At 51.1% G+C, this 23,849-nt stretch overlaps 1 protein-coding gene across 1 annotated transcript; it reads right to left on the bottom strand.

The window, feature by feature from the left end:
- Positions 1 to 4,697: 4,697 nt before the first annotated feature.
- On the bottom strand, positions 4,698 to 22,124 carry KRT8 (keratin 8). The gene is made up of 10 exons (XM_043883246.1): positions 22,093 to 22,124; positions 11,960 to 12,398; positions 9,336 to 9,544; positions 8,640 to 8,700; positions 7,899 to 7,994; positions 7,136 to 7,300; positions 6,738 to 6,863; positions 5,780 to 6,000; positions 5,603 to 5,661; positions 4,698 to 5,127 (listed from the first exon to the last, which is right to left on the bottom strand). The coding sequence occupies exons 1-10, from the start codon at positions 22,107 to 22,109 to the stop codon at positions 4,955 to 4,957; spliced, it is 1,566 nt and encodes a 521-aa protein (XP_043739181.1). The 5' UTR covers positions 22,110 to 22,124; the 3' UTR covers positions 4,698 to 4,954.
- Positions 22,125 to 23,849: the final 1,725 nt, after the last annotated feature.

Genomic DNA, 23,849 nt, shown 5'->3' with positions numbered 1-23,849 from the left:
CCCTGGTATTATGGGGAGTAGTATAGTGCATGGGGTGGGTAAGAGACACAGAAGGGGGACAGAGAGCAGGCATCCTGAGAGGGATGGGGAAAGAGCAAGCGTCTCCATTTACAGTCCACAGGACACTTTCACATGGCTGACCGGTTCCAGTCTCACAACCACTCTGGGCGGTGTTGATGTCCCATTAAGCTGACTGCAAACCGAGGTTCAAAGAGAAGAAGCAGTGTGCCCAAGGTCATAGACACCATGACTGGCAGAGCCGGGGTGTCCACCCAGGTCCTCTGATCCTCACCCAATGCCCTGTCCCACTTAGTCACTTGTCCCTGTTGGGAGCTGCCAGGTTCATCTTCCTAAAGCACTGCCTCCTCCGTCAATTCACTTCCTTCCTCTCCACCAAAAAAAAAAAAATTTAGTGACATCAGTGCTTCTGAGATCAAGTACAAATTTCTCAGTTCAGCATTCCAGGTCTCCATGACTCACCAAACTGTCCAGATGATAAGAAGGCAGAGCTAGAAGATATCATAGCAACCCTAGAGTCCAGCCCTCTTTGTTCAAGAACGGGAAACTGAGGCCCAGAGAAGGGAGGGTTTTCCCAAACATCCCAGAGCAAGTCAAGGTCAGAAAGCAAGCCAGGACTGGAAGCCAGTTTGCTTATCGCAGTCTACTCTCTGTTCATCCTTGGGACTCCTCTAGCAGCTACCCACCTGAGACAGGCAGATATGCTTACTGTATTAGAACTAGCTTAGCTGGGAGTAACAGAAAAAAACCAAAATAACAGTGACCCAATTCAGACAGAAACTTCTTTCTCTTTCAATTTTCCAGACACACGGAAATATTCTGTTCAAGGCAGGAATGACATTTCATGGTGCCATGGACCCAGGTCTTAGCCCTCTTCTGCTCTGCCGAGGTTGGCTTCCATTCCGCGCCCCCCCCCCCCCACCGTCACCTCATGGTCCTTTATGGCTCCTGAATTGCAGCCATTATGTATGCATTCCTGCCAGCAGGAAACAGCCAAAACAGCTCATGTTCTCTCCCTCTAAGAACACTTCCCAGAAGCTGCACCCTCCACGTCCACTTCTATCCCTTTCTCACATGGCCACAACTAACTGCAAAGAACACCAAGAAATTAGTCTTTTTTCCTGGTAGCCATGTGTCCATCTAAAAAGCAGAGTTCTATCTACGGAGGGAAAAGAGGAGGAACAGGGGTTCGGGAGCCACCAACAGGGTCGTATTCACCTCTGCCATTCCGCCTCCCCACCCTCCAGGTACCAGGCACACTGCTAGGCACATTTAGGCCAACCCAGGCCTAACTCTGCTCTTTCCAGTCCTGCCCAAACCATTACAGAGGACTGGCTATTGCTCACACGGGGCTAAGTCCGCTTGGCAGGGAGACACTTTAATAAATCAATACATAAGCTGCTCATGGACTAAGCCTGAGCAAATGGATTTTTCCCCCGAAAGGAAAGAGTTTTAAAAAGGTTAAAATGGCCAAAAATATGGCTTTCCTGGTGGCTGAGTGGTAAAGAATCCATCTGCCAATGCAGGAGACACAAGTTCGATCCCTGGTCCAGGAAGATTCCACCTGCCTAGGAAGCGCCTACGCTGAGAAAAGCCATCCCATTCCAAGCAGAGAACAGCATGTGCAATGGCCCAGGGCAGAAGGAATGTGATGTGAAGCTGCAGAGCTCCACAACTGTCGGGGGAGGGTGGGGGGTGGGGGTTGGGGGAGCTGGGAGGGGGGGATGATGGGGGAGATGTGCGTGGGGAGGTGCTAAAGCGGGTGGAGGCTGAGCTGACCCAGGCTGTGGGCCAAGGTAGGGGGTGCTTAGGGTTTTATCCTGGGGGTCAACATCCTGGGGATTAAGTAGGAGAGTAACTGAATCTGATTTGCATTTTCTTTTGATTTGCATTTTTTTGAGTGTACTCTGCAGACACAGAAAACAAACTTAAAGATTACCAAATGGGAAAGGGGGTGGGGAGCGGAGGCAGGAATAAATTAGGAGTTTGGGATTAACAAATACACACAACTGTATGTAAAATAGATACAACAGTTTCCTACTGTATGCTACGTGTGTACCAAGTTGCTCAGTCATGTCCGACTCTTAGCAACCCCATATGGACTGTAGCCCGCCAGGCTCCTCTGTCCCTGGGATTCTCCAGGCAAGAATACTGGAGTGGGTTGCCATTTCCTCCTCCAGGGGATCTTCCCGGGGAGTCAACCCTCCTCTCTTAAGTCTCCTACACTGACAGGCAGCTTCTTTATCACCTGGGAAGCCCACTATACAGTACGGGGAACTATTGTTCAGTGAGAAAGAATCCACCTGCCAAAGCAGGAGATACAGGTTCAATCCCTGGTCTGGGAAGATCCCGTGAAGAAGGAAATGGCAACCCACTCCAGTATTCTTGCCTGGAGAATCCCCATGGACAGAGGACCCTGGTAGGCTACAGTCCATGGGGTCACAAAGAGTCAGACACAACTTAGCGACTGAACGACAACAATAACCTATAATGGAAAAGAATCTAGAAAAGAATATGTGTGTGTGTGTATGTGAGTATATAGATAGGTAAACTGAATCACGTTGTTGTACACCAGAAACTAACACAACATTGGCGGTCAATTATACTTCAATTAAAAGAAAAGCTGCACCCTGGCAAGGGGCCCAAGGGAATCTTATGTGACACAGGCAATGTTCTCCATTACAGTATGAATGTCAAAAGAAACCCATTGAACACTGTCTGCATTTTATTGCATTTAGTGTTAACCTCACAAAGGGGCCTGTGATTGGCCAAGCCTGGCTCCCTCCACCTTTCTGGCCCCAGAGAAGAGGTGCTATTAGGGGAAGGCTACCAGAACCACGGGGTTGGAGCTGGAAAAACAGCTTCTGAAAGAAGGGGAGTGGGGTTCTAATACCTGCCTCCCTGGATCCTCAGAGGCTTAAAATGTGATGAAGCACAAGATCTACCACCAGGCAGGTATGAAGGAAATGTGACTGTCCATCCTTCAGCAGTGTCTCATCTAATGAGAACTGGAGGACCCGGCTCTTTTACGAGATTAAATACAGAAAGCCAGAGGAGGTGGTATCTTAGATACACAATAACCAGGAAAGGAAGGAGGAGTGGGAGAGGGAAACGTAATTCACCCTGGAGCTTTCTTTCATAACCAAACAGCGGAGGAAGTGGAGGGAGGGATGGAAACTCCAGGAGAGCTTTGATGGGACCTTTGATGGCTGCCCACCCACCCCCCCACCACCACGTGCCCACCGCCCCAGGGCCAAGGCCTGATAAGACAGGGGGTTGGCTTCCACCTGTGGGGCACAGTTGAAAATGCTGACTTGGGGCCTCAATGGGGGAGAGATCTCTCTCACTGGGTGCTTGCTGAGCCTGTTCGGGTCCCAATACCATCTTCTGGGCTCCCAGTAAGACGGCCAGTCACATATGAACAGAGGGCAGATGGCTGATATTGTCTTATGAACTTTCTCTTTCATTTGTATATATATAAACGTCTGCAGGTCTTGATAAAAATGAAGTTCGTGCTGAGAGCTGCTGCCACAGTAGTTAAGAGTCGCTGCTCCGGATAATGGTGCTAAGTTTTATCATCAAAGAGTGAAGTCCTCTCGTGTGACAAAGGACGGAACTCTGGCCCTGGTCCAGGCAGAGTGCCTCAGCTGGGTCTGGAAGCAGCTCCATTGAGGTGGGCAGCAAGGGAGGTAGTGAGACAGCCCCCACCTGTTCGTTCTCCTCTGGTGTTTGGGAAAGTCTGAAAACACCCCCCATCTCAGCCGTGCTAAATAAGGACTCACTTGGTCCAGCAGCACTGAGGGGCCAGCGAATCCACCCAGAACTCCAGGAGTGGTGGTGGTGGCTACAGAGCCAAGTACCAGAGACGCCCTGCTACTGCCCTGAACCCTGGAGACCGTGTTCCTACGAGATAAGCACAACCCCTATACACACTCCACAGAACCCACCCACACCCATATACACACAGCACACCCTCCACGTGCAAACAGAACACACACACCCTTTACATACTCCACTGTATATCACATAAACACTGCAGGTAAATGGGTGGGAAAGAGTGGCGAGGAGCCATGGGGGGTGGTTTAGACTGTGAGTGGAGCCAGGAAGGGGGCATGAGTCCATGCCAAGTCCCTATCCCATCTTGGCTTCTAGAAACTGTGGGTGTGACACACCCAGCTGCTGAGAATGGACTCTAGATCTCTGCAGGAACTTCCTGCATCCCTACGGATTCCTTGTCCCCAGGTGCTAAGGAATGAAGATGGTACAAAGGCATCTCTGGCCACCGAGAAAACGCCATGTGCCTGGTTGAGGAGTTCAGGCCTGAGAACTGGATGGTCCAGGGTTCGAATACCTGATTTTTAATTAGGCCAATTACTTGGTGTCTCTGGGCCTGATCCTGATGCCAATCACCTGTGAGGTCTACAGAAAGGAAACCCTCCTCATCTTCCCACCCGAAACCTGCTCTGCTCCCCAACAAGGTTTGCTGCACAGATAAAAGTCAAGTGGGGTATTTGAGACCAAGGCATCAATGAGTTTTTCAGCAAAAATAGTCTCTCTGGGAACAGCCTGGAGGAGGCCAGACTCTCCTCCACGTGGCCCCCCACCCCAGCTTCTGATCCCAGAGAGAGGCCTCCTGACAACCTCTCTCCCCACCTCACAAACAAGGGGTGCACACAGCATAGCGGGTTGGCAGAGCCAACTGAAGCTTTATTCTGAAAAAAGATACTCGAATTGGATTTATTCTGAAAAAGACGCTTACATTGGCTTTTAGTTGGGGTCATGGGCAAAAGGGGCAACCCCAGGCAGTCGACTCCCCCCAGGTGTGGGCGGAGGACAGGGGCGAAACCTCAGGTCTCCCATGCACATGCTCCCCCGCACAACTCTATCTGCAGGAGCCAGTGAGCGGGGGAAGGCTGGGAGGGACCGCAGGAGCCTTTCACTTGGACAGGACATCAGAGGACTCAGACACCAGCTTCCCATCGCGGGTCTCAATCTTCTTCACAACCACAGCCTTGGAACTGGTGCGGCTGAAGGAGCTGGGGCCACCGCCAGACCCCAGGCTCAGGCTGTAGTTGAAGCCAGGGGTCCCGTAGGACGAAGTCAGTCCACCTGGTCGGGAAGAGACAGCCACGTGAATATGCAAGGCTATGCTCACATCAGGTGCTATTCCCCTTATCTCCCTGACACTCCAGAAGTGGTCCCCAGGGGCCCTGGTTCACTTCTCCAAGATGATTGGGCGAAAACCAGGAGCAGGGTGGGACAGGGCTTTGCTATTAGCTATATGACCTTGGAGAGATGTTAGAGACTTGGGTTCGAGTCCTAGATCAGGAAAATCCCCTGGAGGAGGGCACAGCAACCCACTGCAGTATTCTTGCCTGGAGAATCCCATGGACAGAGAAGCCTGGTGGGCTACAGTCCGTAGGGTCGCAAAGCCTCGGACACGACTGAGTGACCGAGTACACGTGCACGAATGCGTGTGACCTTGGACAGGACATTTAACTGGGCCCCAGCTTCCTCAGCTGTATTAGAGGGAACCATATAGGAGCTGCCCTCCTGCCCTGGCCCCCAAGACGAGGACACTCACCTGCGTAGCCACTGGTGGTCCTGGTGTGGATACTCATGTTCTGCATCCCAGACTCCAGCCTGTACCCAGAGGACACATGGAATATCAGGACCAACCCTCGGCCCTGAGGACCCAGGTCCCATCTCCCGCACTCCAGAGATGGTGCACCAGGGGTGGTCAGAGAACCCCCACACCTACCGGCTCTCCTCGCCCTCCAGCAGCTTCCGGTAGGTGGCAATTTCCACGTCCAGGGCCAGCTTGACATTCATGAGCTCCTGGTACTCTCGCAGCTGCCGTGCCATGTCCTGCTTGGCGTTCCTCAGAGCGGCCTCCAGCTCAGCCAGCTTGGCCTGAGCATCCTTAACAGCCATCTCACCACGCTGCTCAGCGTCAGCGATGGCAGCCTCCAGGGAAGCCCTCTGTGGGGGGAGCAGACAGGTAAGCAGGTAAAGCAGAGTTTGGTTGCTTCCTCTCCTTCTCCCCCTGCACCCACTCTCCCTTTCCCCTCCTTTAGGGACCCCCCTCTCCATGACCTGGACTAACCAACTCCACCCGCCTTATTCCAGGAAAATGTTAGAGGGGACTTTCTTCATGGTCCAGTGGTTAAACATCTGCCTTGCAATGCAGGGGATCGATCCCTGATCAGGGAACTTACTCTCGGCCCACAAGACACAGAGAGTGCACGTGCCACAACTAAGACTCAAAGCAGCCGAATAAATAAAATTTCTTTTAAAAAAAGGAAGAAAATGTTACTGGTGAGTGAGATTCAGGAAGCGAAATGGGGGAATATGAGCAGCTTCCAGATCCCTCCTGCACACACTTCTCACCTGGGATGCTATACAGTACTATCCCCACTCCCAACAGGACTAGATCTCTGCTTTCTAAACCCCTTAAGGCATCTGATATATAAGCACCCTGATTTATAAGACAGATAAAGCAAGCTTGGGGAACCCATCCTGGACCTCCAGCCTACCTGCCCAGCTCCCTGTGACCCCTGTTTTGACCCCTCAGCCTCCCAGAACAGTCTGGACTGTAGCTACCCCTCCAACTCCCAGGATCCTTTCCCCAACCCCCAGACACCTCACTCCTTTCTGTACTATCTCCTCCCACCCAGAGGTGTCCCAGGACCCTCTCCCATCCCCAGCCCAGCCCATACCTGGCCTTTGAGGCCCTCGATCTCTGCCTGGAGACGGCTGATGTTCCGGTTCATCTCAGAAATCTCTGTCTTCGTGCGACGGAGGTCATCCCCATGCTTCCCAGCCAGTGTCTGCAGCTCCTCATACTGCAGAGGTGAGACAAGGAGTGAGGTTGAGAGGGGACCCCTGGTCCCTCCGAGGAGAGAGTACCCTCAGCCAAGTCACCAGAGCCCAGGTCATCTCACGCCCACTGGGCTCCGTACCTCTGAGCCTGGAACATCCCATCCCTGTCCCCCGGCACGACTCGGCAGCCCCACTCCCAGCAGGCAGAGTTTGAAATCTCGCTTTTCCCCCAAGGAAGGACTAGCACCCAGCACTACCCTAAAGGGGAGCAGCAGCTTGTGACCCTGCTCCTTACCTTGATTTGGTACATGGTCTCAGCCTCAGCCCGGCTGCGGTTGGCAATCTCCTCATACTGGGCCTTGACCTCAGCGATGATGCCGTCTAGGTCCAGGTTGCGGTTGTTGTCCATGGACAGGACCACGGACGTGTCAGAAATCTGAGACTGCATCTCACGGATCTCCTGTGGCAGGAAGGGGAGGAGGTGAGGCCCTGGCCCTGCACACAAGAGTCCCTTCTATAGAAGGGCCTTCCACAGAGGACAAGACAGTTAGGGCGGGAGAGAAGGCAAAGTTCCTAAAGAAGGAAGATGGGTCGAAGACCTGGAACTTGGAGGGAAGTAAAGATGAAATGAGGCCAGGATAAAAGGAAACCCAGCTTTGGGTGAGAGACCAGAGGGGCAGAGCCCTTCCACACTCTCAGCTACCCCCAGAGCTGGGGCCCCTGCTGGTGCCCCCCCAGAGGGCTCCCGTACGGCCCAAAGGATCTATCTAAACCCTTGGGACAGGGCAGGTCTGAGATAGCCGGGTCACCACTCTGCATTATGTAGGATGACCTTGGACAGCCTCTTTTAGTTCTCTGAGGCCATTTTCTCATCTGTGAATGGGGTAGTAAACCCTCCCTCATGCGGGGAGACAGAACATAAAGGACATCCATGCCAGGTTACTATTGGCAGTTGGAATTATTCCGGGTTGGGCCCTTGTCTGTTGGTGCACTGGCGGGGCTGGAAGGAGCCTCTGACGGGGCCAAGGAACTCCAGTCTCCAGCAACTAAGAACGTACCTCTTCATACAGTTGCCTGTAGAAGTTGATCTCATCAGTCAGCCCCTCCAGGCGAGACTCCAGCTCGACCTTGTTCATGTAAGCTTCATCCACATCCTACGGGGTGGGGAGAGGGGAGCCGAAGCTGAGTGCCCACTCCTGACTCCAAGCCGGGGACACCCAGTGGCCTATACTTAGAACTTTCTAATTGCCTTCCCACCTCAATGATCCAGTCCTGTCTCTGCCCCACCACACCTGTATTCCCAGCCCTTTTACCTCAGCTTCCTGCACATTCCTCCTCCTCCTGCCTCTTCTCCCCCTCCCCCTCGTCCTGGAAGCCTTCTATAGCTGGACCTCCAGTTCTACTGCTCCATTTTCTTAACCATGTCCCAACACCCATGAGTGAAGTCACTCAGTCATGTCCGACTCTTTGCGACCCCATAGACTGTAGCCTACCAGGCTCCTCCCTCCATGGGATTCTCCAGGCAAGAATACTGGAGTGGGTTGCCATTTCCTCCTCCAGGGGATCTTCCCAACTCAGGGATCAAACCCGGGTCTCCTGCATTGCAGGCAGACGCTTTAACCTCTGAGCCACCCATAGTTTTGTCCAAATGCACCTAACTCTGTCCTTCTATGTTCAGTACCTAGGAGGCACCCAAATTTTGTCCCATTACTTAGAAACATTTAAGAAAAGAAAGCCTCCAGCCTGAGTCTCTAAGCACCAGCCTTCTGTGTCTGGTGGGGGGAGGGGTGCTCCCTCACCTTCTTGATGATGACAAATTCATTCTCCATGTCTGTGCGCTTTTGGATTTCTTCCTCATACCTAATAAGGCAGAGACATAGAATCAGAGGATGAAAGGGAAAGGTGAGGTTGCCATGAGTCTTTTGAGGGGGGCAAGAATATCTAGAAAATTCAATTAATGGAAATGTAAAAAGATGTGAGATGGTTGTTGGTCTGGTCATTCTGCCCCAACCAGCTACTGTCTCTCCAGCCTTACCCCACGCCATGCCCAGTCAGTGAGGAAGCCTAGAGCAGGAAGTGTCTCTCCAAACCCACAAATATATATTGGATTAGGCATATGAAGAGAGCTAGTAACAGTGACTGACATGAGACCTTTGACAGAACTTTCTGGAACATGCAGGAAATCAGGGATAGGGAAGAAATGGGGCAAGGGCTGTTAATATACAACAAAGGCCTGTTGGCTACCTCTGTCTCCCATCTTAGATTTACTATGTAAACTCTAGAAGATAATTTGTTGTCCAAATCAAGATAGTTCTGCGATTGAAGGGGGAGGGGAAGTGCTATTAACAGTGGACATAAACCTACAGTGTCCTGGGGTCACCCTAATTATATAGGACTGCACTGCCCAAAAAGCAGAGGGCCTTGGGTCTGAAACCTCTGGTCCCAAGGGGCCAGGCAGGGTGCGATGATTTCAGTTGGGGAGGATGGAGGCTCACTTGGTCTTGAAGTCCTCCACCAGCCCCTGCATGTTGCCAAGCTCCACTTCCAGCTTCAGCTTCTCCTGGGCCAGAGTTTCCAGCTGCCGACGGAGGTTGTTGATGTAGCTCTCAAACATGTTGTCTATGTTGCTCCGGGCAGTTTTCTGCTGCTGCAGGAGGTTCCATTTGGTCTCCAGAACCTTGTTCTGCTGCTCCAGGTGCCGCACCTGTATGATGGGGCAGAAAAGTCCACAGTCACATCAGGCCAGGGCTCAAAGTCTGGCACACAGCAAGCACTGTTTTCCCTTAATCCACTCCCCAAGCAGTTGGGTCTCCAGAACTCCATTAGTGCTGGGCTGCAGGGAGATAAGGGGGTACATGGTTGGAAGTAAATATCTAGGAATTATGTTGAAGTTATACTTTCAGGAAAAAAAATAGGTACTATTGACTGAGATTGTATATTACAAATCAGTAAAAGTAGCCAAGTTTTGATTAACACTTTTCATGATTGAAAGAAATATAGATGGTTCATATCAAACAATCATGATTATTCTTTGGAGTGGCTTTGAGAGACTCATAGATTACAGGGAAACTTCAGTCCTACAGTCTGGAAAGCACTGGCCAGAAGACCTAGGTTTTAGCCTAATGCTGCTACTGATCTTGAGTTGCTTCCCCTCTCTGAGCCCAGGTCTCCTCAACCCTGCAATGGCCTAGAAGACCTCAGGCAAGCCCTACCCAAACCCCATCTCTGTGCCGAAGGCACTTTTAGCAGGATAAGAGGGTAAGCAGGGTAAGCAACTAGGTAAATCTGTCTGCAAACTGAAGACCCTCCTCCCCACAGCCCTCTCTTTAAGTTCTCCAACATCCAACCCCACCCTACTCCATCCTGAATCCACAATCCTGTTTTCCTGTCCAAAACACAAAGGTCCTGGGTTTCTTGGGTTCGAGGAATCCAGATTTTATGATGAAATTAAGCCATGTTGGAAGAGAAATTTTTTTAATGAAAGAATAATAAACTGGTTCCAAGAAGAGGAATGCTTTTTTTTTTTTTTTAATTAACCCAAAGTTGGAACTACTTTTAAATTAGGAGGACTTGGAAGAGAAGTTTGTCTTAAGGGTTTGGTTCAGATCCAGCAAATTCATCTCTGTAAATCCCTTTCTTCCCCAGCTCATTCTGTCCCAAAATTATAAAAAATAAGTAATTATAACATTTACCCTTATTAGGCTGCTTAATGTAGGCCAAGCACTGCTAAACTCTTACATACATTATATGCTTGAATAGGCAAAACCTCTTGGATTTAAGGGATTAGGGAGCCCATTTTGTAGATGAGGAAATCAGATTTAGCAAGTTAGTCCATCAAAGGAAAGGGTAGAGCACTGGGGACCTTTGGCCTCTGCTTAACTACTCACTGGGAAGACCCCAGAGCTAGAAAAAGGCAGTCAAGAAGTCAAGTCAAGGGTCCTTAAGGCCAAGGAACCAGCAAGCCCTCCCCAAAAACAGGGGAGGACCGGTTTCCCAGGGGACTCCAATTCTTAAAGGCGCCAATCTGCCCCAGGATTTCCCTCCTTCCGTTCCCACAATGCCTCCCAGGAGCCAGTCAGCAGAAAGGAACCCGTCCTCCAGCGCCGGGGGCCCTGGGGCCTTAAGGGAGCAACAACCCCTCCCAACCCCAGGCTGCAAAACCCGGCCTGGCGCCTTCCCTGGGAAAGTGGAGCCAGCTCATTGGGGCGGAGCGGAGGAGGGAAGAGTGAGCGGTGGAGGGGAGAGGGGCGTGGGCGGATAGGCGCCTTATCTGAAACCATAAATCCTGGGGTTTAAAAGGACGTGAAACGCGGGTAGGGTGTCCCACGCCCTCAGACTTTGAATCCTGCATGGGCTTTCCTGAAGCCAGTCCCTGGCGTCCCACCCCACCCCACTCCTACCCCACTCCACCCCGACACACCCCCCACCCCCACCCCCGAAACCCCAGGTGCTAAGTGCTCCCCAGGAGACTAGGAGCGGGTCTCCAGCTTGCAGCCTCTGCCCCTCACCCCTCCGTGGGGGCGGGTCTCTGCCCCGCCCGGCCCGCCCACAAGGTCAGCTCCCGGGGCCCTGGCCAAGTTATGACTCATCTTGATGCCCCCAACTCTCAGATCCCTGGGACGCCAAAGGTCTGGATCAATATTTGCCTGCTTGAATCAAGACTGCTGCTTCCTTCTCCTAGAATCCTATCAAATTCCTATTTTTTTTTTAATTTTTTTAAAGCACAGGAGCACTCCTGGAAAGGCCCTTGGGGGCCTAGGGAGAAGGGTGATCCTGAAAGAGGAATTCCCCTCCCACCCGAAGCTAAACACCTGGAACACTTCGAGGCTGAGAGCTTTACAGACTTGGGGTGAGATGGGCGAGTGAGGCAGGGGGCCCCCAAGATTTAGAGTCAGAAGCCTCTAAGATCCCTCCCTATCCCTTCCCCTGCCCAAACCTAAGTGCGCAGAGGGGCCAAGTTACTGGTTGGAAGGCAGAATGTTGCCAGAGTGGGTGGGGCCCAGCAGGACACCAGTGAGGGGCTGGAGATGTGCCCATAGAGGGTGGGGTGACCAAGAGAAAGGGCTGGGATCCTGGTCCAGCCCCAGGCACTGCCAGCCACGCAGAGGGGAACCCTCACCTTGTCGATGAAGGAGGCAAATTTGTTGTTGAGGGTCTTGATCTGCTCCTTTTCCTGGGTGCGGACGGCCTGGATGTTGGGGTCCACCTCCAGCTTGAGGGGGCTCAGCAGACTCTGGTTCACGGTGACAGCTGTGATGCCCCCCAAACCTGGGGCCCCACCGTAGCTCCCAGCCACACCCATGCCGGTGCCCAGGCCGCCCCGAAAGCTGCTGCCGCTGCCCACTCGGGAAAAGGCCGAGGAGCTGATGCGGGAACCGGGCCCACTGGTGTAGGAGCGGCTGCTGAAGGACCTTGGGGCGGAGGTAGACACCTTGTAGGACTTCTGGGTCACCCTGATGGACATGATGGAGGCTGAAGAGGAGGCGAGGAGGCCGAAGCTGAGTAAGAGTCGAGGAGTTGAGAAGCTGCTTCTCGGTGGGGTACAGCGCCCCGATGGCCTTTTATAAAACAGAGCCCAGCCCATGAGGAGGGGATTGGCCTTGTAGCTGAGTGGCTAGGCCCTGAGGGGGGCAGGGCCTAACCTGACACCTGCCACCTACAGGCCGGACTCAGGTGGGGGCAGCAGAGAGCTGCTCCCACCCCGGAGCCCACGCCTGCACCACCCTGGAGCCCAGGAAAAGGCAATTCTGTGAATGTAAAAGTGCAAGCACTCTCTGCCAGCCTCTACAAGCTCCCTGTAACAGAGCTTGCCTGGGGCTGCCCAGCCACTGCAGCCCCAAATCCTGGGTCTTATCTCCTTCCCTTCCATGGGAAATAAATGCACAGACTGGGGAACAGGGCCAGCAAGGGACCCTTGGCATTTGAGTCTCCTCTGAGCAGCCGATACTCCAAAGACACCACCCTGTGTTCTTTCCTCCACTTCGTGTGATTACAAAGGTCTGCCCAGGCTGGACACTTGGGTTCCAAATCATTGAACCTGAGGTCAACCATTTACCTGGTCTTTCCTCAGTTACTGCTGTGCCCTCAGCCCCTGGTGCAGTGCCAGGAGGCACTGGGAAAATATTCATGGAATGAATGAATGAATGAACACACACTGTCTTAGCTATGGGGCTGTATGTGAAAGTTAAAGTGAGATCCATCCAACACAGTGCTTTTCCAGGACACAATGCCGTGGTGTCTTTCTCGCCTCCCAAGATCACAGGATTCTTGGGACTGAAAGGCACAGAGAAGGATGAACAGGAGCTAAAGGGCAGGCTGTGGGGAGGTCAGGAGAGAAGGTGGCTGCATCGGGGGCTTCATCTCATTGCTCATCACTGCTTGTAGGAGTCATTCCCATAGCCCCCAGTGGGTGAATCACAGGAAAGAGGCAAGACTGTGAGGTGGGGGTGGGGTGGGGAGCACCAACGGTGAGTCAACCAGCAGCTGCGTGGGCCCTCCTTCTCTTTCTCTTCCCCGGCCACCCCCCTGTCCCCCGCTGGCCATAGGAGAAGGAAAAGAATCCTTGCACCTGTCTCCCCAAACCCATTAAGAAAATGAGTCAGGAGAGCAGGTTGGGGCACCTCATGCACCTGCAGAAGGCTGGAGAATGGGAAGTTGAATAAGGCACTCAGGGCCTGGGTGGAGCAGGCTGTGGGTGGAAAGCACAAGTTTTGGGTCCCCAAGGCAGAGATTCCAGTAGCAATTACCTAATGGCTGGGGCTGGATTCTCTGATAGATCCTGCGGGGCATGAAATGGAGAGGAGTGGGTGGCTGTTCACTAGAAACCAACAGATTCCCTGGAGGAGAGGGACAGGCGGCCCGTAGCCCACAAGCCCCAACCAAGGTGACTGCTACCATGCCTGTCCCCAGGGCAGGTGAGTGGATGACTGTCCGTCCTTCTCCAGCAGGCATCCCGGGCACCCAGAGCACAGGCACACAGACCCTTACAGAGGGACGGCGAGACCCAGAAACCCTCTCCCTGGAAGACAGACAAATCCCAAAAGACAGACATGCAGATAAGCCACCTCAGATCACACATACCAGACCATGCACACATACACACAAAAGAATGTACTCTGAAGTCCCTTCCGGAAAGACAAACCCAGAGACTCTCAGAGGGGACACAATGACCACGTCCCTTTCTTCCCTTCCCTCTTTTCTCTTCCCACCCTCCCCAGGCCTGGCGTCCTGCCACACAGAACCAGGCGGTACCTGTTTGTACCAGGCCCTCTCTCAGCCCCTTTAAACAATGCTTAGTTTTCCAAGGAGTGATGTGAATGCAAGTTCCCCCCTCCCCAACAAACACCCACACCGAGCCGAGCTGAGAGACTTCGCTTTCCTGAGACCAAAGGGAGGGCTATGGGCCCGGTGCCAAACCAGGCACAGAGCAGGCGGAAGGAGAGAGGGAGGGGCTGGTCAGACAGGTATGGCAGCCCCGGGGAGGGAGGACCGGGCAGCTCCCTGCTTCTCCTCCCCCACACCGTGGTCCACACAGCGGACCTGGGCTCACTCAGAGGGGAGAGACCTTACCTAAAGTCCTGAGCACAGAACTGCAGCCCAGAGCCCTCCCCGAAATCTCAGCCCTCCCACCCCCAGCCCCAGCCGCCGGGTTCCCTAGTTGCAGGAGTGCCTTTTGTTTAAGATGAAGACAAAGCGGGCTACAAGGACCCTATGGTTTTCAGGCTGTAAGAAGGCCCAGATCTCACCCAGGGGAAGTTCCTCTTTGCTGGGGCAGCCCAGAACAATCCAGGGTGGAAAGTGCTTGCTTCTTTCTCGTCAGCTCCCTATTGCCCAGAGCCCCAGCCAACCCCTCCCCCATGCCTGAAACCCAGCTTCAGATGCAAGAGAAGAGGCCGGACGTGCTGGTTCCCGTGGCCCCTGCCTGGGATTCCGGCTTGGAAGCAATAGAGGGAAGCCCTGTTGGTTCAGACGGTAAAGAATCCGCCTGCAATGTGGAAGACCTGGGTTTGATCCCTGGGTCAGGAAGATCCCCTGGAGAAGGGAATGGCAACCCACTCCAGTCTTCTTGCCTGGAGATTTCCATGGACGGAGGAACCTGGTGGGCTACAGTCCATGGGGTCGTAAAGAGTCGGACACGACTAAGCAACTTTCACTTTACTTCACTTCCAGGACTAGGGCCAAGTTATGAGGGAACAGAAAATGGGACCAAGGTGGCCTGAGGGGTCAACTTGTAAAGCTGTCTCTGGCCACTGAGGTCTGCACACTGCTTCCTACCCAAAAAAAGAGAAAATGTTTCTGGTGACTGTCCTACCCAGACCCAGATTCTACTCCAAACTGCCTTTCCTGGAAATCAGAAGAGGGTAGGAGGATATGCTCGCCCCCTCCACCCTGATGGTGATGGTGCAGGATGGCACCAAGGAAGTCCGGAGGCCTCAAGTCAAGGCTGAGGGCAGAGATGGGTGAGCGGGGTAGCTCTTATCATAAGTCATTCACAATCCTCCGAAAAGATGGTCTGAACACACTCTTCTCAGTGGTCAGGACTGGTGACACAAAAACATCTCACTCAAAGCAGCACTACTCACAGAAGCCAAATGGAAACAACGCAAACAGCTACCAGTTGATGAATAGAGAGACAAAATGCAACATCCCCCTACAATGGTACACCATTCTCAGTAAAAACTAATGAATCACCCATACCTGCTACAATTCAGATGAACCTTGAAAAACATTATGCTGAGTGAAGGAAGCCAGTCACATAAGATCATTCATTGCATGATTCTATTTGTATGAAATGTCCAGGAAGAGGCAAATCTATAGAGACAGAAAGCAGATCCATGGTTGCCAAACTACGTCCAGGCTGGGGGAAATAGAAGTGATTGGTAAAAATATGGAGTTTCTTTTAAGGCTGATGAAAATGTTCTAAATTCAATTATGATGATCGTTGTACAAGCCTGTGAAAATAGTAAAAACCATTGAATGGTACATTTTAAATGGTTGAATTGTGTGGTATGTGAATTATAGCTCAATAAAGCTGTCACAAAAAAAGGCAATCCACAAAAGCATGAATCAGCCACATATATAAAGTAGGGACTTTGAGGACCAGCATAGGATTTAGGGGACAGAAGGGAAGATTTTGTTTAGATACTGAAGGTAGGTTCCCTGCCGCTAGGTTAGTGACCAGAGCAGAGTCTCCAAAGATCTGAAGTCACTTTAAAAGATTAGCATTTGAGTCTTACTGTTGACATGGAAATATCTGAGTTTAGTGCTGAGACAGCAAGAACAATTTAAGTGGAAAGCCACAGATGGTGGGAAAACCCATCAGTAAGCCACATCATGAATAATAAAGTTGACCTGATTGTTCATTTTTATGCCCTGTGCCTCAAGGCCAAAATTGTTCATAGTCAGTGCTCAGTAAATGGTGACTATTTGTCATTGTGATAAACACAGCTCTGATGATTAAAGCCAGTCCGAATGGGAATAATCTGCCTAGAGAGGCAACAAGCTCCTGTCCCTAGAAGTCTGGAGAACAAGGTGTGCTAACCAGCTGTCCTCTGGGTTCACTTTAGGAGGATTCCTAGCTCAGGTAGGGGTTTGGACTAGAACTTCCCAATCCTCCTGACTCTGAGAGCCTTGATCCATGTTCTGCTGTCACAGAACTTACGCTTTGATTGGACAACCACGAATGTCCTCCAAACCAAGCTTTTTATTTTGACAGAAGGTGTAGTTAGAAATTATTAGAATGGGGAGAAAGGCAGGAAGGTAAGCCTCCTAATGGAGGAAAGAAGACAAGTCTACAGCCTGGAGATGATGAGGTCTCCAGCCTGCTCTCCCTTCTTTATACCCTCGTCTCCACTGATACCAAACTGGAAGCAGCCGTCTACTGGACAGACAGTCAAGTGTAGCTCAGTCATTGGCATCTTTCCTCTTAATCCTGTTCTCTGGAGCATGCACACTAAAATCGCCCAGGCTGTCCCTGTATTTCTTTTTAATACAAAAACTCTTTTATTTTTTTAATGATTTTATTAATTTATTTTTGAGTGCACTGGGTCTTCATTGCTGTGCAGACTTTTCTCAAGTTATGGCAAGCAGGGGCTACTCTCTAGTTGCAGTGTGCGGGCTTCTCATTGCAGTAGTTTCTCTGGTTGCAGAGCACAGGCTCTAGGAGTCGCGGGCTTCAGTAGTTGTGGCATATGGGCTCAGTAGTTGCAGTTCTCTGCTTCTCGAGTGTAGGCTCAACAACTGTGCCACACGGGCTTAGTTGATCCAAGGCATGTGGGACCTTCCTGGATCAGGGATTGAACCCATGTCTCTTGCATTGGCAGATGAATTCTTTACCACTGAGAGACCAGGGAAGCCCACCTGCACATTTTAAAAGCTTTCTTGCAGCAGCCAGGGTTGAGCTCTTGGCCTTGGCTCTGCTCTCACATGAAGACCTCCAGAAACACACCTTTCTCCTCTCCCAAGAGGATATAGGCTACAGCCCAAGTCCAGAGCACTTCAGGGTCCCTGGTCAGAAAGAATGAGATACCTGCCCTTTAGGAAGGAAGATAGAGAGTGACCAGTCCCCAGAGCCTGACATTCCAGGGACACAGACAGAGGCTGAGAGAGGACTCATATGGGTCCCTCTCATAGAGGTGAGGACAACATGCAGGAAGTCTGAGTGATGGGAAGGGGGAGACAAGGAGTCACTGGCTCCCCAGGAGGATGGGTCCCTAAGGAAGGAGTTGCACAGCCCACCTGCCTACATACCTCCACTGCAAGAAGAAAGCTTTCCTAAAGGTGTGTTCAGGTAACCAGATAGGAGTGCAGGAGGGGGAAAGGAACTGCAAGGACCTGGGTCTCCACTACAGCCCCCATGCCTACCCTCACTCCTAGCCCTGAGAATTACCTGTGGCCTGGAAAGTGAAGTCATTCAGTCATGTCCGACTCTTTGCGACCCCATGGACTGTAGCCATGGGTTACAAAGGCTACAGGCTCCTCCATCCATGGAATTTTCCAGGCAAGAGTACTGGAGTGGGTTGCCATTTCCTTCTCCGGGGGATCTTCCCGACTCAGGGATCGAACCTACCAAGGTGGGGAGTTAGGGGAAGGGACCCCAGGCCTTTATTCCCTCCTGTTTTTATTCACACATTCATTCACTCGTCCACTTAAGGTATTTGCCTATCAGACAATACCCTAAACAGTGTGGTGTTCCTACCCCACAGACTATAGCCTGCCAGGCTCCTCTGTCCATGGGATTTTCCAGGCAAGAATACTGGAGGGGGCTGCAATGCCCTCCTCCAGGGGATCTTCCTGACCCAGGGATCAAACCCCAGTCTCCTACATCTCCTGCATTGTAGGTGGATTCTTTACCAGTGAACCACCAGGGAAGCTTCAAAACACTGTGGGGAGATAGCTTTTTGGTTCCTTTCATACCAGTTCAGTGCAGGTAGGAGCCGCCTATGAATTAAGCAAGGTATAGCCTGAAGGTTTCTGTTGAAAGGTGAGTATTAGGAGTCCTTAGTCACTAACTTGGTATATTGATGGTCTAGCAGCCTGAAGCCCACCCTCAGATCAGCAAACTGACACTCCCAGGGGCAGGGCCTGAGAGAGGGGGGCTGAGGACAGCATCGTACTTTGATGGGAAGAAGAACAGAGTGTCAGCACTGAGTCCAAGTGCCCTCTGGGGAGGCAGGAGGTCTGGCGGGGAAGGATACTGAGGTGAGCTTCCTTACCACAACATTGCCTGAAGTTTCAGGCTGTGACGGACTTCTGAGTATTCATTTTTCAGCCCACATTCCCCAGCCTCAGAGAAATCAAGGGATCTGCTTGAAAAGAGCCCTTTGTGGTCTGAAAAACATCCCCCAGGTACCCCCTTAAAAACCCACAACTAGTGGGGTTGAATAGGAACCTTTGGAGAGGAATAAATTGGGAGTTTGGGATCAACAAACACACACTGTTGTTGTTCAGTCACTAAGTTGTATCCCACTCTGCGATCCCATGGACTGCAGCATGCTAGGCTCCTCTGTCCTCCACTCCCTCCCAGAGTTTGCTAAAATTCATGTCCATTGAGTCAGTGATGCTATCTAGCCATTTCATCATCCATCGCTCCCTTCTCCTCTTGCCCTCGACCTTTCCCAGCATCAGGGTCTTTCCCAATGTGTCAGCTCTTCGTATCAGGTGGCCAAGCTATTGGAGCTTCAGCTTCAGTATTAGTCCTTCCAATGAATATTCAGGGTGAATTTCCTTTAGGACTGACTGATTTGATCTCCTTGCTGTCCAAGGGACTCTCAAGTCTTCTCCAGCTCTACACTTCAAAATCACCAGACACATACTACTACTGTATATAAAATAGCTAAACAACAAGGACATTCTGTATAGCAGCAGGAACTGTATTCAATATCTTGTAGTATAATCAATATCTTTCCTATGTTGGAAAAGAATCTGAAAAAGCATATATATAAGTCCATGTATAACTGAATCACTTTGCTGTATACCTGAAACTAACACAACACTATGAATCAACTATACTTCAATTTGACAAAAAAGAACCTTTGAATGCCTTGATGCTTCATGCTCATCAGAGTCCCAGGGTAGGGCACATTCTGACACACTAGCCCAGGCACCCAGTCCATCCCTGGGTTAAGAGGAAGGGTCCCTTCTTGCTCTCCTGATACACAGGAGCTGTGACCCTTCCACATCTGGTTCAGAAAAGAAAGTTAGACAGTGTGGGTGGGGTGGTGAAAAGTCATGGGCAAGGCGTGATCTTCTGAGAGCTCTCCCGGTCTCCAGATCTCACTGCTTCACCCCGGGAAACAGCCACTTCTTAGGCCGTTCCAAACCTTCTCCGCAGTCAAGAGTCATGGCCCGCAGGAAATGATCATTTGTGCATGGTAAGCTGGTGTAAATGCTTGGGACTAGGTGTGCTCTGGACATGCAAAGCCTCGCTCTGACACTCACAGAGCTGGTGGGCCCAATGCATCACACAGGTATAGCTCACTCTTGGCACAGCTGGTGTGACCAGACACCCTGGCAGGGAAACTCTGGCTTGGGGAGACCATTCTGTTCTGGTGCAGTGAGGAGCTGAGGGAGGAACAGAAAGAAATGAGATGCAAGCAGCTATGGCCCAGCCCACCTTGGAGAAAGGGCTCAGAGATCAAGATTCATGGGAGCTGGCAATAAATTCCCAGAAATTCTACCATAAACATCCAGCGTGAGGTTAATCACCTACCATAAATGCAACCACAGCCCATGGAGAAGCAGGACTCGGGGTGGAGGGGTCTCCTCAAAAGTGCCCAAGGCCAGCCCTGCCCACCTCTGTCCCCACCTGCTGGAGAAGAAGGAAGTAAAGACTCCACCTGGTGATATCTGGCTATGCCTGGACAAATGACTCCTATATGGATCTGTTTCCTCTCCTGTTATTAGGGGTGGGGATAGTCAGCCTCAACATTAACACAAGTTTTATGATTCTATATATCACTCAAGGAGTCCAAGGAATTTGGCTTCAATCTGAAAACAATGGGGATTTTCTCCAGAGGGTAGAGCCTAAAGATGATTAGCAGGTATTTTCTGAGCACCTGCTGGGTTCTCCCTGGATACATGAAATTCAAACTCAGCCCCTGCCCTCAGGACACACAGGAGTCAAGAACAAACAGCCACTCACATGCCCACCCTGTGTGCATACATTTCCTCTGATCCTAACAGCTAGTTAACCCCCTTCCCTCCCCGCTTAGACACACACACACCGTCCGAGTGAGGGTAGTGCCACCTCTCCCACCCACCACAGCCACGTGCATGCCACCCTTCAATGCACATCACACAAGTCCCTGTGCACACACAGCTAAATCATCCAAACCAAGACACCCAGGTACTCATTACTGCTGAGGACTCCTGACTGCAAGTGCCTGAGACCCAAGTCAAATGGGCTTAAGCATGAAATAGCATTTATTTGCTTACATAATTGGGAGGTTTGGGATGTATATTTGGCTTTGGTATAGCCAGATGAGGGACTTGATGATGGCATCAGATTTTCTCTCCTTCCCTTGACTGTTTCCTTCCTGTGGGCTTCCTTCTCAGCTGACCATGTCCATGCTGCAGCAAGGATGGCAACCAAGAGAGAGTCTCTTTCCCAGTCTTTATGGCTTAAGTTCCAAAGCTGACTCCCATTGGACTGACTGAGGTCACATGCTCCTCCTGGAACCAATCACAGTAGCGGGGGGACTGGGATACCAGATTGTGAGCCAGGTAGGGGACAAGGTGGTCAGCCCCTCTCAAACTCTATAGAAGAAGGGCAGCAGAAGGTAATTCACGAAAAGAAGAAGGGATGCTGGGCAGGTAAAAACAACAGATGTTCGCTACTTACTGTAACCCCAATGTACACAAAGGAGATGTAGAAATATAGAGGCTATAGGGGTATAAAGATATTGGTGTACACAGCCATTGTATAAATATAAATCCTGCCTGGTCAAAGTCTACCTTCTCTACTTATCAAGGAAATATTGATCTCAGATAAATGAGTGATTCAGATATAGGATATAGGAATTCAGAGGCAGAGAAGAGCTGTTTTAAATGAGTTTGAAAAAAAAACAAAATGAGTTTGGGCTTGATAGAAGTGAGTTTAGAAAAGAAATATGTGAAATGCAGTAAGTTATTGGATAAGAACAGGTTTCCTATGAAACAGCAAGGCCAAGTGGGGAGGAGGGGATGGGATTGAGGGTTTCAAACGCCAGACAGTTTATCCTATAGGTCACAGGGGCCAAGGAAGATGTGGGCCAGGAGGAAGACACGGTTAAAGCAGTGCTTTAGGAAGATACAGGGGGCTGCAATGTGTAGGTTAGACAGTAGGGGCTAAAACTGACAGGAGACTAGACAGGGGGCTATTGCAGCACACAAGTGAGAAGGCTTGTGGGGTGCCAGGAGCAGGGTGGGGAGAGGATGGTAAGAAGAAAGAACCAACAGTATATGGCAGTTGATTGCCTGGCCGAGTCCAACATGAAGGGAAGCGAGAAGGTGACTCAGAGGCACTTCCAGTAGCTCCCTTCTGACCCTAGCACCCTCTGCTCTAGCAGACTGCAGCTCACACTCACCACGAGCTGCTGGACCTTAGCATCAGACCACAGCTTCTTGCAGACAGGACAACATCTGCTAGAGTCTATGTCTGGTTCCTATTCCTGCGCCAGCCTCTGTCTGGCAGGGCATCCACCCAAAGAAGATGCCTCAGAGGGCATGTGTAGACTCCCCCTGAACACACACAGTTTACCCCCATCACCTTACCTTTGTTCATCACACATGCACGCACACACACATCTTCACACCAGCAACAGGGTGATGAAGCCACCATGAAATCCTCTGTGGTCCTCAACAGGAGATCCAAATCTGGGAGAATCTGTTTTCTCCCCTCCCATCATGCCATGCTTGGAGAACAGGGTTTGGCTCTTGTCTGACTCTGATGAGGGACCTGGACAGATGGGAGCCAATGCAAAGAGATGTCTGGGATAAGAAGATGAATGCAAACCACATTCTGCAGACCTCTTAAGTAGCTGGCACTGAGAGTATGCTCCCTGGAGAAGAGGTACAGACTGCCAGAGGAAGAAGGGACATTCATCTGTATGGTGGTGGTTGGTGGCGGTTTAGTTGCTAAGTCGTGTCCGACTCTTGTGACCCCATGGGCTGTACCTGCCAGGCTCCTCTGCCCATGGGATTGTCCAGGCAAGCATACAGGAGTGGGTTGCCATTTCCTTCTCCAATTCATCTGTATGGCCCCTGGGATATGACCAGCACCAACAGGAAGGAGCCCTCAGAGAGAGACTTCTGCTGGCTGTGAGAAAAGACCCCCAAAGCTCAAGCTTTGGACAAGTGCAGTCGACATTGTCACCTGGGAAATGGTGGTGGAATTCAATAGATGGGTTGGCAGGGCCCCAGACACACGTCCTAAGACCTACTATGTGGACTGTGAAGGTCCCCTCATGGAAACTTACAAATAGTTTGTAAGTTTATCCCTCCAGGCAGGGATGGGTAAGTGCCCAAGTCCACATGGCTCTGAAGTGGACTGGACTGGAACGCAGTGGACTCCTCACTGGTGGGATTGACCAAGCCTGTTGATTCATGACCTACCGCAGCCAGTGTGACTGAAGGCCAGAGGATACTGAATGCGATCAAAAGAATTTTGTAACCACTTCCCAACTGTGTGAAGCTAGGCACACTACTTAACCCCTCTGAGGTTCCTTTTCCACAGCTGAAAATGCAACTACCTAAGGACTGGTCTGATGATCAGGTAAGTCGACAGTTGTAGATTTTCAATCAATGTTAGCTCAACTCTCATCACCCCTCCCCGATGTGCGGCCTCCCCATTCCTTCACCATCTTCAGGACCAGCGGCCCATGGAACTTGTGTTCACACCCACTTTGACTCATTTGCCTGGTGAAAATTGAAGTCTTTGAAGGATGGGACCATGTCTCATGCATCTCTATGTCCTCTGCAGTGTCCACTCAGCCCATGGGATGTGTTCACAAGGCAGAGAGCGATCGTTCAGAAGGGTTGAGGGTAACTAGAGAGAGGTGGTGATCGTGAGTATAAGAAGGAGTCTCTGGGGTTGTAATAAAAGGATAACATGCAAAACTCTGCTTCAATGCAAACCAGAAGCTTGCAAATCCAATTCCAAGGAAGCCAGCCGTGCAAACTGAGCACTGCCCGTGACACCCTCTCTGCTTCCCCAGCTCCCAACCCAGGGCCCTTTTCCCTGCCCTCCTTGATGATGGTGAAGGTGGTGATGTGGAAAATGAATGATGGTGATAATGATGTCAGCTTTCATTTGTTGGGTTCCCACTAATGGTCGAAGTGTCAGATCTCTTACATATTTATAATCATAAAATAACCCAGGAGGAAGGCAACATTACCCCATTTTACAGATAAGGAATCTAAAGGTCCTGCAAGATTTGACCTCAAGTCTTGGGTAAGTCCAGAAGCCTAGGCATGCTATTTTCAGTGATGTTCTCTTCTGAATAACTCAGAAGAAATGTCCCCCCAAAATT

This window comes from Cervus elaphus, chromosome 3, assembly GCF_910594005.1.
Source record: "Cervus elaphus chromosome 3, mCerEla1.1, whole genome shotgun sequence".
NCBI lineage: Eukaryota > Metazoa > Chordata > Mammalia > Artiodactyla > Cervidae > Cervus > Cervus elaphus.
This window is presented reverse-complemented; position numbering and strand designations above follow the sequence as displayed.